The 13,821-nt window shown below is 34.5% G+C and overlaps 1 protein-coding gene across 3 annotated transcripts in view; it reads right to left on the minus strand.

The window, feature by feature from the left end:
• LOC150104479 (ATP-binding cassette sub-family C member 8-like) overlaps positions 1 to 13,821 on the minus strand; it is an 822,612-nt gene that overhangs the window by 244,193 nt on the left and 564,598 nt on the right. For all 3 annotated transcript variants that reach the window (XM_090395659.1, XM_090395657.1, XM_090395658.1), the window contains exon 23: positions 4,290 to 4,447. In XM_090395659.1, coding sequence (XP_090251785.1) covers positions 4,290 to 4,447 — 158 coding nt within the window. The remainder of the gene's footprint in view (positions 1 to 4,289; positions 4,448 to 13,821) is intronic.

Raw genomic sequence — 13,821 nt, forward strand, 5'->3', positions numbered from 1 at the left:
TCACTTGGTTTCGATAGAGACATGCTGAATACAAAGGACTGATAAAAATTAATAATCGTTATCATAAAATAGAATATTTTAATAAAAACTGATATTTTTTTCTTGAAAATCAACTTACCAGACACTAAATAACTGCACAAATTAATAAGCGTAATGTAAATAAACTTATTTTTCTTGTTCACCGAAAGTGAAATATTTCCTTACGCACACCAAACAAGGCAGTTCAAACAAGACTGATGACTAGACGTGGGCGTGGCAATGACACGTGATAGTCGGTATATAACTGACTGGTAGAAATAGTGGGGGAAATGGTTCGCCTGCGTGTAAAGGAAATGCATGCAACACGGCTATATGTAGTAATCACTTTGATTGGCAAACATTTGGCTGGGCTGCAAAAATATTCATCATGGGCTGCATGCGGACCATGAGTTTGACACCCATGCTGTAAAGGATGACCACATATTGAGGAACTTTGACAAATTCATTTTGATCATATTTTTGACCATTGTCTTCCTGTATTCATTTGTTACTGAATTTACAATTTATTTATTTACAGTTTTTATGTGCATTTCTTTCACATCTCATATCATACTGCTTTTCCCTGAATTGTATAAAAATTCATTATATAGTTTTTAGAGTCACCATGATTTTTCTCTTTGTTCCTTAATTTTTGGAAACCAACATAGTCAGCACTTCCTCCAATTAGAAATGTATCCTTTATTTAGTACAAAAATTTGCTTTTCTCACCAGTGTCTCAGGTGGAAATTGGCCACATGCAAAGAAAAGTAAATTATAGTAGATAAGAAATTATAGTTTTGTTTTAGCTCTTTACACAAGCATAAGCAAATGAAAAGTTTGCACATGACGATACTTCAAGAACACTTGTATATAGAGGCTGCTAATTTCATATAATTTGCTCCTTGTATATGGAAAATATATCACTTCTGCATTGATTTATAGTTTTGTTTCAGCTTTTTACACAAGCATAAGCAAATAAAAAGTTTGCACATGACGATACTTCAAGAACACTTGTATGTAGAGGCTGCTAATTTCATATCATTTGCTCCTTGTATATGGAAAATATATCACTTCTGCATTGGTTTATGCTCAGCACTGCCATGGATCTGTCTCACACTGATGAGACTGCAACGGAGGTTTTAAATGTACTTAGCAGTGATCCTTCCTACACTGCACAGCAACATATACATCTGAAAGGAAGTTATGTTATGCATCACAGTAAACTAATGTAACTGATGCGAAGTCAACAGCCTCAATATACAAAGAGCCTTGTCAGGAAGATACTTCACAGCATGGCTACTTATATACAGGACAAAATAGAGGGAAATGTGGAAATTTGTTTGCTGATGCTTAGGAAGGTTTTACACAAAAATATAATTTATTAAATGTAATTTAAGTTCTAATCATGTAAAAAAACTTTCTATCCCAGTGAAAAAACATTGTGACTAAGAAAAAAAAATGAGAAAAACCAAAAGAATGCTGAATTTTGGAAAAAGAACTATGGCTATGAGACCAGTGTATTAACTGCAAGCGTTCTTCTGGTTAGTCTGTATGTTTCGTGAAATGAAAAATCCAAGTTTCAGGAAGGAGAAGCCCTCATCTCGAGTCCTGGAGATTTGAATCTAGGTCTCTCTGGGAGAGAGTTACATCATTGTAAACTAAGCTAACTAAGGAAAGCAGGGCTGATGGTTGACCTGACCCAGTTATGTGCTGCACTTAAAGTTCATTGGCAGTATAATTAATATTTAATTACTAATTAACACATTTCTATACCTATTTTGCCTGATGTTGCATGCAACCATCCACTAAACAATACCAAATTGTCTAAAATTATCTAAAATGGAATTAAGTATTTATCTATTGACATAGAATGTTGCATCATGAATTTATCTTCCTATATTAAATATGATTAAGAGAGGGAGATTTTTCAATCTGAATCTAATTACATTATTTTTATAATTTAGTTCATGAATGTGGAAATTGATAATCAATATTCATGTCAAATGACAACATTGCAACTTAATAAAAAAGACCTCCACTTTTCTATATTGATGGCTGCACCTAAATTTAAAAAAAAATCTGTCAGACTTTTTCACTAACCCACAAGATGGTCACAAAGAGTTTTACATCAGACCTGGAAAGTCTTGAGTTTTCTTAGTGTAGGAATATACTTTCATTCATAAGACTGGTACTCTGATTCTAGCTAGTATACCAATAGATACCCAAGTCTTGTCAAGAAAAACACTTTTCAAAAATAGAAGGTGGATTCTAGGTCTCTATGTTGCAGTGGTCGGTTGGCACAGTAACGATCATACTGTGCCAAACCAAAGGTCATGGCAGTATTCAGGGTAATAATGAAGAATATAAGGAGAATAAAGTGATAAATCAGTAAATAACATGTTATGTACAAAAAAGCAAATTTTAAACCATTAAGTTCAGCAATGCAGTATTTATACATAAAGAGAATATATAATCAAATGTGTTTGTATAAATTAATTCTTTGTAAAATGTTAAAAACTTCATGCAGTTCTGCCTGAGCATATATGGTCCAGCAAGTTTAGTAAGCATTTCATCCCCTTCTCAATTGAAGACTGGCACCCTAACAGAACATCGCAAATGGTGAGATGCAATGTCATATAGACCTATGTAGAACCAAGCAAGAACAATTCCTCTCTTCTATTTTTACAATAACTAGACAACTGTCATTTGGTCTAGCTATTCATTGATGATGCCTCAATAAAGGCTGAAGCCGGTCTGGGTAGTGACCTCCCACCATAATGTAATAACAGCATACATTTCCTAGGAAATGTGTTTTTACATTATGGAAAATACCAAGAATAGCGATCGGAACGTTACCCACCTTTGCAACGAGTTGCCCGTGTTTGTACTACGTTCTAGGACTACTTGCATTTAGCTCACGCTAGTATTCGCCGATACTTTTATAGTTTTTTATACTATATTCGGCATGAAACTCTCTGATTCCAATCTTTGAGTTTCTTATTCAGTTTTAAAACAATGTGGGATCTAATATCCCCTTAATTTAATTAAAGTCAATACTTAATTTCATGCAATTTATTTGTCAATGCTCCCTGTCACTCGTTAATTAGCTTTGATCTTATAAACTGTCTGTAGTCTGTATACAGGACTAACATATAGTACATAGAAAAAGTAATAACTGATCTAGTAGCTGCAGTCTCAGTGTCCTTAATTAAAATGTGGCTGGGAATCTAGTACAACTGGATATCAAAATTAAGGGATCTTCATTTTGTAAAACAGTTGTTCAACCTTTCAAAGGTACTGATGAATAGTACAGGAGAGGAGATGGCCTTTAAAGAACTCAACAAGTCAGCATAAATCATATATTTTTGGAGTAGTTTTCTTTTATATGTTAAAGAGTATGCCACAATGCATACAGCTCAGCTGTATCATTACTGTATGCAAGGGGAGATCAGACTGGAGATAATTAGGACAGGAAACACAATAGCACAACCAGTAATGATTTGAGAGTATAGGAGTATGGAGATGCTCGCATATGCATTCCTCCTCATAACTTGAGGAGGAATGCTCTCATGTTTAGTGCAGGTAATGTGCATGCCAATAGCTTTCATAATCTCTTTCACATGCATATTGAAAAGGAAAATGCCAGTCTGATGTATGTGATATTCAGCTTCCAAATGCAGAGAAAAAATACTACTATAGCCCACACAGGATGTGGAAGAGATAATAGACTTTATTTTTAGGCCATAGTTAAGAGACAACTGTTTCCATCAAAGTGAAAGAGCAGATTCATTCACTCTAATGTAAACACTTTGAACGTTGCAGAGACATGCTGGTTGTTGAGGCACCAAGGCAAAGTCAAGATTGTTGTTGTTACTGTGTTAGAACAATCCTGTCATCTCTCTGTTTAAATCAATAACGAGACCTGACTAACTCATCTTTAGTTAAAGTTCTTATAAATGTTAGTCTTAGTACCATGACAAGAACTGAATATTTAACTTTCCAACTAAAAGGAATCAAATGCACTAAGGTTCTCTTGAAGATATGTAAAACTAAGCAGTAATAACACCTATGTTCAATATCTGCAGTGCTGGTCCTTAACATTAAAAGGAATTTTTTTGATGTTATCCTGAAGGATTTCCTGTCTCATCCTTCTGAATACAGCTCCAAGGTATGGAGAGTGTATTAGATAAACATTTACAATAAAGAACTCAGCATTTTTCAATAGATTTTATTACACACATACATACACAAAGTTAAGTAAAAAATCCTACCTTGATGTATAACGAAAGAAATGCTGCAAAAAATAATACACAGCAGCAATTGGCAAAACAACAATCAAGAAGTAAGGGGTAACAATAACATCTACAAGAATTGCTGAAATGCAAAGGAGGAGGAAACGAAGCAGTATGGGCAATGTAACTGGTAATTTCTAAAATGAAAAGAAACAGAAAACAAGCTGCATTAAATTACACTTGAAAATGATAAATAATATTTCACTTATGAGGCTAAACAATGTGAATAGTGCTATTTAATATAGTGATGAATTTCCAATTTGCTGAGACTGCATATAGATATATGAACAAACATGATATAAAGTGTCAGCAACAGTCAACTAAGAATGTGTTGGTGTTGTTTTTCTTAAATGAAGTATATCAGATTATCAGATATACCAAGAAATTATATACTTGGTTTAATCCATTATCCAAGTGTAAGCAAACAACATTTGAGCCTGAAGGACTGGGGCAACTCACGGCAAAGGTGGTATAACTTCTCATCGCTTGCCTTAGTATCCCATAATGTAAAGCACATCTCCTTGCGGACATGTATAATGCTATGCATCATACATGTTATACCACCTTCGCCACGAGTTGCCCCAGTCCTTCAGGTGCAAACTTTGTTTGCTTACACTTGAATAATGGATTAAACCAGTATATAAATTTTTGGTATCTTTAATTTATAATATAACCAAGTGAAAAAACTTTCAACAACTATCCATCTCTAATCCAGAATATTTTAATAATAAGGTGTGACACCTTTTGGCAACTCATATAGGAAAATATCACTTCTCCATTACTTCCACCTTAGTAACACCACCTCTGGGTCTGGCTCCCACTGATGAGGCCTCAATAAAGGTGGAAACCGGTCTGGGTAGTGACCCTTCCCTTAATGCATAGCATTATACATGTCCGTAAGGAGATGTGCTTTGCATTATGGAAGACTAAGGCAAGTGATGAGAAGTTAGACCACCTTTGCAACGAGTTGCCTCAGTCCTGAAAGATACTTCAGGTGCAAACTTTGTTTGCTTACACTTGGATAATAGATGAAACCAAGTATATATTTTCTCAGTATCTTTAATTTATAATATAATCAAGTGAAAAATTACAACAATTAATTACATTTTTTTATTTGTTATTCAATCTTGTTAAAGTTATTTTTACTAGCACCTCAATAAAATTAGAACATGACGCTCTACATTGTACATATGCAGTTTACATGTCAGTGCTGAATATGCTGGTTTGTTCTTTTTGTTTAATTTGAAAGTCATGCTGAAGATGCCCTTGATACTAGGAAGAAAATTTTATATTTTATATCCTTTTATACTTTTAATAAAAATATATATCTAAGTTAAATCCATTTTAAGTTATTTATTAATTATCATGTCTTACATTCCTATATGTCAAGTTATATCTTGAATACATGTCAGAGGCATCTATCTAGGACAAATAATATCTATATATGCAAGTTAAATCTATTTTATGTTATTTATTAATTCAAGATATACAGTTGTGAATTATTTAAAATCACTGCCCTCGATAAATCCACAAGAGATAGTCATATTTGGTTTTTAGCAGTAACTAAGCTTACCTAATCTTCTATGCCTCAGGTTCATCCAGTATATTTGGAGATTTACAGGAGACAAGAATGGATGTGAGAGCAAAAGAAAAGAATTTGTCATTCTTGTTGTATTTTTCATGTTTTTTGTGATTGTTTTTTATGGGTGTGGATGTAAAAATCCATGGTGATGCTAGTATTTGTTTAGTTATCTTTTATGGTAGATTTGTAGAAAACTTAGAGTAAGGACATACAGCTGAGATGAGGTGAGAGACTTGTGCACATAACCTCCCCACAGGGAATGCCCAGATTACCTCAATCTCCTGATTGAAGCTAATTTGGTGATCTGCTAATTTCCCCTAAGCAAATCACCTTCATTTATGTTACAGTATTTACTCAGCAATCCCCAATGACAAGAGTGCAACAACAGCATGTTCATTATTGTCAGTTCCAATATTAACAAAACTGTAATATTGTGCATTTGACTGCAGTCAGGCATTAACATAGAACCACAAATGTTATCAAGCAAACGTTTCCCCAGACTCAACCATCATTTGATCTAATAAAGATTTTTCTTTCAGAAGAACACTATTTTAAAAAGAATGGAACTTTTGCAAAGAATGCATTTGTGGTTACTTGTTAATGGCTGACTGCAGTCAAAAGCATCTTCATAGTACTTGCAGAATTATTGCCATACTGATAATAATCACAGTGGTCAATAATGGTAATTATTATGTTTCTGCTACTCCTTATTATGAGAATTTGTGCCTGGAGTGAGTGAGTGAGTACAGCAGTGTGCAGAAGGAAGTATCAAGGCCACACTTGTAATCTGGGCATTCCCTGTAGGAGGGAGTTATGTGCATAAGTCCCTCGCCTCACCTCAGCCATATGTCCTTACTCTAAGTTTTCTACAAATCTATCATAAAAGATAACTAAACAAATATACTAGCATCACTGTGGATTTTTACATCTACATCCTTAAAAAACAATCACAAAAAACATGAAAAATACAACAAGAATGACAATATATATATATATATATATATATATATATATATATATATATATATATATATATTATTATTATTATTATTATTATTATTACGGGCGACTCCACGGAGTCTAAGGACTCCGTGGAGTCACCCGTAATAATAATAACTGATTCAGTGACCTCCTTACCATCGTCATTCCTTAAAATCATTCTACCGTGTACAGTTTTTTTTTTGCTTGCTACATATTGGAAGAACTGTTTGGGATTCTCTTTAGCTTGCATAGCTAGATTCCTTTCATAATCCACTTTTGCTTTTTTTACCACACTTGTTACCCTTCTGGCCTGCACTTTATACTGTTCGTATGCCTGCAGGTCACCTCTTTCTTTAAATACCCTCCACTGTTGTTTCTTTTTTTTGCAGCCCAAGCTTAATGGTGTTATTCATCCATTTAACCCCTACTTGTTTTATTATTTGGACCCTAGGTATACAATCAGCCATAACCTCCTGTAAATGCTCCTTGACCACTTCCCATGCTCTATCGACATCCAGCCCTTGCAGTTATACATGCCATGGCACTGATCCAAGCAATCTCCTAAGCTTGTCATACTTGCCAGCACGGTAATTCCACATATACCCTGTCTTAATCGAAAATTCCATACCATTAGCCACCTCCCAGGTGAAGACCTTATGATCACTCTCAGGGCCGGCAGAAGCGAGCATGCGGTGCATGTGGGCGCCGCTTCCTTATCCCTTAACTTAAATAAGTTCATGTCGCCGAATTGAAGCCTTTGGCTCTTCATTATAATTAGTAATTTAATAGGACACCTCTTGGCAATTCTCACAGAAGGGATGTAAGTTCTGTTCGCTAGAAACTTGGTATTAACTTGGTCTACCTACTCACTGATGAGACCTCGAAAAAGGTCGAAACCGGTCTGGGTAGTGACCTTCTCTCATAATGTTGAACAATAATATAGCTCCTAGGAGTTAAGTTCACATTATGGATAAATATCAAGAATAGTGATCGGAGCTTGCTCCACCCTTTCTATGAGTTGCCTCAGCTTGCACTACCTTCAAGGGTCAGTTGCTGCTCTATCCAGGTATTTGTTTACGCTTGGAATCGCCGAACTTTATATAGTTTCTATATTCGGCACGAAACTCTTTGAGTTTTTTATTTGGCTAAGAAACAATATGGGATATAATATCCCTTAACTTAAATAAATTCTTAAAATGATTAATATTAAAATAAATAAGGCTGGATACACCGAATAAAAATGTAAAAAATTGTAAATTGCCACATCTTTGATCAGCCGGCTGTTTACAATATTGCAGCGAGAGCAGGCTAAATGCTTGCCTGCAGAATGTTGTCTACTGCAGTCTATCTAAAAAGTGAAATATTGAACGGTTTTTATGCGTACCAGTCATATGGTACCCATCTCAGTAGGCTACTGACAGTAGCGCAGTGCTGACTATTATTTCGTCTCTGTGTCGTGTTGTGTAATAATTTCTTGTGGGTATAAAATAGAAATGAAATCAAAAATTAAAAAATTAAAAAAAAGTTATCTGGTGCACAAAATTGTAAGCGTCATGCTGCAAAAGAAGCAGATATTAAGAAACAAACTGGGGATCTTAATAAATTTGTTAAAATATTCTGATGCAGATTGTAACCAACTCGATACATCAGAAATCAGAGTTGAAGAACCGTGCACATCATCCAGTTTGCATGAAAGTATTGATGCAACAATTATTGCATCTAACAAGACGCATGATTTAAATGAAAAACAGTTAGGAGAAGATTTAGTTGTAGTTGACCACGAAACTAACACATTGTTAGTCTCTGTAAATTTAGAAGATTCAGGTGAATGGGGAAATATTGATGAAAATTTACGAGTTGTTTTAATTGAAATGGGGCCTATTAAAAAGAAAAATAGAATATATCCCAGAGTTACATATGGTCGTAATTTTGGCGACACGTATTATAATAGAAAAATGGAAAACGGGGAGCTTGTGCCAAGAACATGGCTCATTTATTCTGAAACTCTAAATTCTGTTTTTTGCTTTTGTTGCAAACTTTTCGCACCTACTGAATCAAGTAATCTTGTAGAAGGTTATAACGATTGGAGAAATGGAAGTACAACTTTGCATAGACATGAGACTAGTTTAACTCACATGAAAAATTTCTTAAAATGGAAGGAACTTGATAAAAATTTAAAACACAAACCTACTATTGATTGCCAGACTCAAAGCATGTATGAAATGGAAAAGAAACATTGGAAGAGGTTTTAGAATGCTTGATTAAAATTATAAAATTCCTTGGTAGCCAAAATTTAGTTTTTCGCGGATCATGTGATAAATTATATGAAAGGAATAACAGCAATTTTTTAAAATTAGTCAAATTGTTTGCGAAGTTTGATCCCGTTATGGAAAATCATATTGAAAGGGCCCTACAACGAAATAATAGAGTACACTATTTGAGTAAAGACAGTCAAAATGAAATATTGGAAACTTTAAGTAACGCAATCAGGGATACAATTTTATTATCAATTCAAAAATCTAAATATTATTCCATAATTTTAGACTGCACACCTGATTCAAGTAAAACAGAACAAATGACCATTATTATTCGCTTTGTTTCCTGTGACAATGGAATTGTCAAGATCAGGGAAACCTTTCAGGTTTAGCAGATATATCAGATTCCACAGGACGTGGTTTACGTCAACAATAATGGAACAACTGGAAAAATGGAACATTCCCATTGAAGACATGTGAGGTCAAGGGTATGACAATGGGGCAAATACGAAAGGGAAAAATTATGGGCTGCAAAATTTTTTTGAACAAAATTCCTCGAGCTTTTTACATGCCATGTGCTGCTCATACTCTAAATTTAATCATTAACGATGCAGCCAAAGTGAATGCAGATACAATTACTTTCTTTGCATTTATTCAAGAAATATATGATTTCTTTTCATTCTCTTACAGACGTTGGGCAATCATTTTAAAGTTCGTAAAAAAAATTAATATTTAAACTGCCATCAGAAACGCAATGGGAAAGTAAAATTAATGCAATCTGCCCCCTCTACGATATCAGTTAGGAGAAATTTATGATGCACGTTTTGAAATTTTAAATAATGAAAATTTTAATAAAGAAACTCAGCATGAAGCACAAACATTATGTGCTAAAATAAAGGACTACAAATTTATTTGCTCTCTTATAACTTTGCATGATTTACTTAACAGAATAAACCCTGTGAGTAAAATGCTTCAAGACAAAAATATGAACATTATACTTGCTTTAAAATCTGTCGAAAACTTAAAAATATTCTTACAAGAGTATCGATCAGATACACATTTTAAAGAAGTTCTAAAAACGGCAAAAGAACTGAGTGAAGAGGTGGATGGAGAACAAGAATTTAAAACTGGTGCGGAAGTTCGACGACGATTTGATAACGAGCATCATGACGAAACGCGACAATCGCCAGAAGATAAATTTAGAGTGAATGTGTTTTATACACTTCTAGATGTTGCAATGTGTTCGTTAATAAGTTTTTAATTTTATAATAATTTATAGATTATTACAAATTAATAACAAAGATCTAAGAAAAAATTGTGACGATTTAGAGATTCTCTTGAAGGACGGCGACAATAAAGACGTAAATGCAATAGAACTATATGAGTTATGTGCTTTCCGGAAGGATAATTTAAATATTCAAAACCCTTTCGATATTCTTAATTTTATTGTGTCCAATAATTTATCTTTCCCTAATTTTTCAATTGCTTTAAGAATACTATTAACCTTACCTGTTAGTGTAGTGAGCGGTGAACATTCCTTTTCCAAGTTGAAATTGATTAAAACCTACTTAAGAACAAGTATGTCACAAAAAACGCTTGTTAGTTTAGCTTTAATAGCTATTGAAAATGATATATGTGCAGAATTAGAAGTTAAGACCATTATTTCTAATTTTGTGAATATGAAATCAAAAACATTAAATTTTAATAAAAAAAATTTCAAGTATATTTATGTAATTTAATTTATTTTCTGTTATTCTGTAAAGATGTTATTTTTTGAATACTTATTTTCTCATCTATCTTGAGTTTCTTTTATTTTTCTAAAAGATAGTTCCACTTATAAAAATTATTAAAAATTTTTTACAAGTTACTAAGAATTTAGTAACTTGTAAACTGTAATGAATATGACCAACATGGTCATATTCATTACAGTCAAATTCTCAGATGCAGGTCAAGCACTCTCACACCCCTAGTATTTTCAATTACATGCTGTCTCAGATAGTTATCCCTTAATAATTGAATAAAATCCATTTCCTTCCTCACATGTGTCCTCTCCTCCTTCCAATCAATGTTACCATTGCTGAAATCGCCCATAATAATTACCCTCCTTACACTCATTTCATCAATTTGTTTATCTCCACCATCTATTCCATCACCTGGTCTATAGCAGCACCCAACTGTATATTTTATTCTGCCAGTCTCAATCTCACACCAAATAGCCTCAAATGAGCTCTTTTCACTATCCCACGATACAACTTCAATTCTCCTTGGCTGCAGTTCATCAGCTATCATCAATACCCCCCCCCCCATTTTATTCTCTCTGTCCCTCCTAAACACACTATAATCTACACATTCTATCCTACTAACTATATCATCTTCCGTCAGCCATGTTTCACTAATGCCAATAACCTGTGGCCAGGAAGAGCCAATCAAGGCCAAAAATTCCTTCTTGTTCCTAATACTCCTGGCATTAGTATACATGAAATGCAGTGATCCCTTTGTCCCACCCCCTATCTTGATGCATTATTCTAAATATCCCATTCCCATTTTTTGTCCTTAGTACTGGCTCGAGTACATCATATACATTCTTAAACTCAACTGTCTCACTGATGTATGCATATCCACTAACCCTGGGAAACTTCTAGTTTCCCTGGTTCTGCACATCCTTTTTCACTTCATTCAGCAACACTTTTTCCAGTCTCCACACTCCAAATCCATTCAAATGCAGGCCATCCATCTTGTATAAATCCTTTCGCCCATCAAAACTCATTCCACACGTCCACGAATTCCACACCACACCGTCTGCATAACCTGCATAATCTCATTTGCGATTATGGCCCTCCTTCTAAACTCCTCTCTGTCATACCGCGGCAACAGACTCACCATTCTAACTCTATCACTCTTTTCTTTTGCTACCTTTAACAATACTTTCAAGTCCTCTCTCATAAAAAATTTATCTCCTTTCAATTCATTCGTACCCGCCACAACTATCAATTCTTTCACCCTCTATTTTTGTGCTCTAATACTCTCACTTACATCCTTAAATTTCGCACCCGGTAAGTACAATTTAGTTAAACTCCCATCTATCACTCCTCTTAATAACGAGTCACCATACAACACTCTTTCCTTCATTTCAGAAACTCTCCCACTCTTACGCTTATTTTTCCTTTCAAACACTTGTTTATTTACGTTAGCCGAATCACTCTGGAAAGAGTTTTGCAGGTGCTCTAATTGCCGCTGCGCATTTTGTATCACTGCGCGCAACCTAGCGATCTCACTTCCTACAAATAATTCCTCATTTTTTTATCATTTAAACCATTTTCTCTCTCATAGTTGCTTTCACTCTTTCTTTGATCACCGCTCTCATTGCCATCTTGTATATCATAATTCCCTATCAAGCCACTATTTTCACTCACATTCTGGCTTTCTTCAACCATAACTGTCTCACAACCTGACACATACTTCAACTCCTCACTTTGCTTACACTTTCTGCACATTCTCCCACCACTATCACTTTCAATCCAAACTCCAGCCTCATTCGGGAATGCATACATCCCCACACACGCATCACATTGTACAAACTCTCTCACATTACAGTTTTTGAACAATGGCGTCGTATTTTTGGATGCTATTATCTTACGTCGCATTGGCACCATGTGCAAATCTATGAAACGTATATATACTAAAAAATTGCAAATTAACATCAACATTTCACCCAATAAAAACACTTCCACATCGATTTCACAATCATCCAGAGCATTGATACAAACATTAATAGTGTACACCACTTAGAGGCATCAAAACCCAATCTACAATTTCAAACTGAACCCAATTAGAATCTTGCAAGAATGCAGTTCACTTAACCATCTTACATGAAGTGTTCTGTAAAAAGGAATGAGTATGTGCTTTTGTCAAATCAGTCATTCCTTGCAAAAAGCTATCAAATAACCTGGAATCTCTGCTTTTCAATCTGATTGGGCTCAAAATTTTCTTACCTTATTTTATAGCTTTCATTTACTCATCTCCTAATTCAGACAACCATGCTGCCATTTTTGATTGTTTATCTCTCAAAGATGATTTGATAGTCTAATTACTCAAACTCAGAGATTATTTTGCTAGGAGACTTTAGTATTCAAAATACAAAATGGCTCCCCTTTTCTAACTTCACAGTTCAAGCAGGATAGGAAGCTGAATCATTTGTTTTCATTGATGATCTAACACACACAGACACACACACACACACAGTAAACTTATCATAATATCAAGTAATCCTAATTATTCTTCTAACATTCTGGATTTTTCTTAAGCAGCTTTCCATCCAAATACACTGTAGATCTGCTCTGTTTTCCTCTTGGCAACCCTTATCACAATCTTATAAATCTCCTTTTCCACAGATCAATCTCCTTACAGTCGATCTCAGCCTCCAATGCCATAGCAAAATGGTACCAAATGGGAATACTGCAGGATTTTCACACCTCTTTTCCATGACCAGATTAATTATTGTTTTTGCTTTCCAGATTCAAATATCTGCTTTGAACTAATAAAATATTCCTTAATGGAATGAACTCTACTGTAGGCCCCCCCCCCCTCCACTATATCCAAACCCTGGTTCTCAAAAACTGTCCTCTGCATTTCACAATAAAAATATATTTTGACAATGGCTAAAGTCAAAATCTGTAACCTGGCTTACACTACA

Source organism: Typopeltis vanoorti, chromosome 7 (assembly GCF_054136105.1).
Source record: "Typopeltis vanoorti isolate ZY-2024b chromosome 7, IOZ_Tvanoo_1.0, whole genome shotgun sequence".
NCBI classification, from domain to species: Eukaryota; Metazoa; Arthropoda; class Arachnida; order Uropygi; family Thelyphonidae; genus Typopeltis; species Typopeltis vanoorti.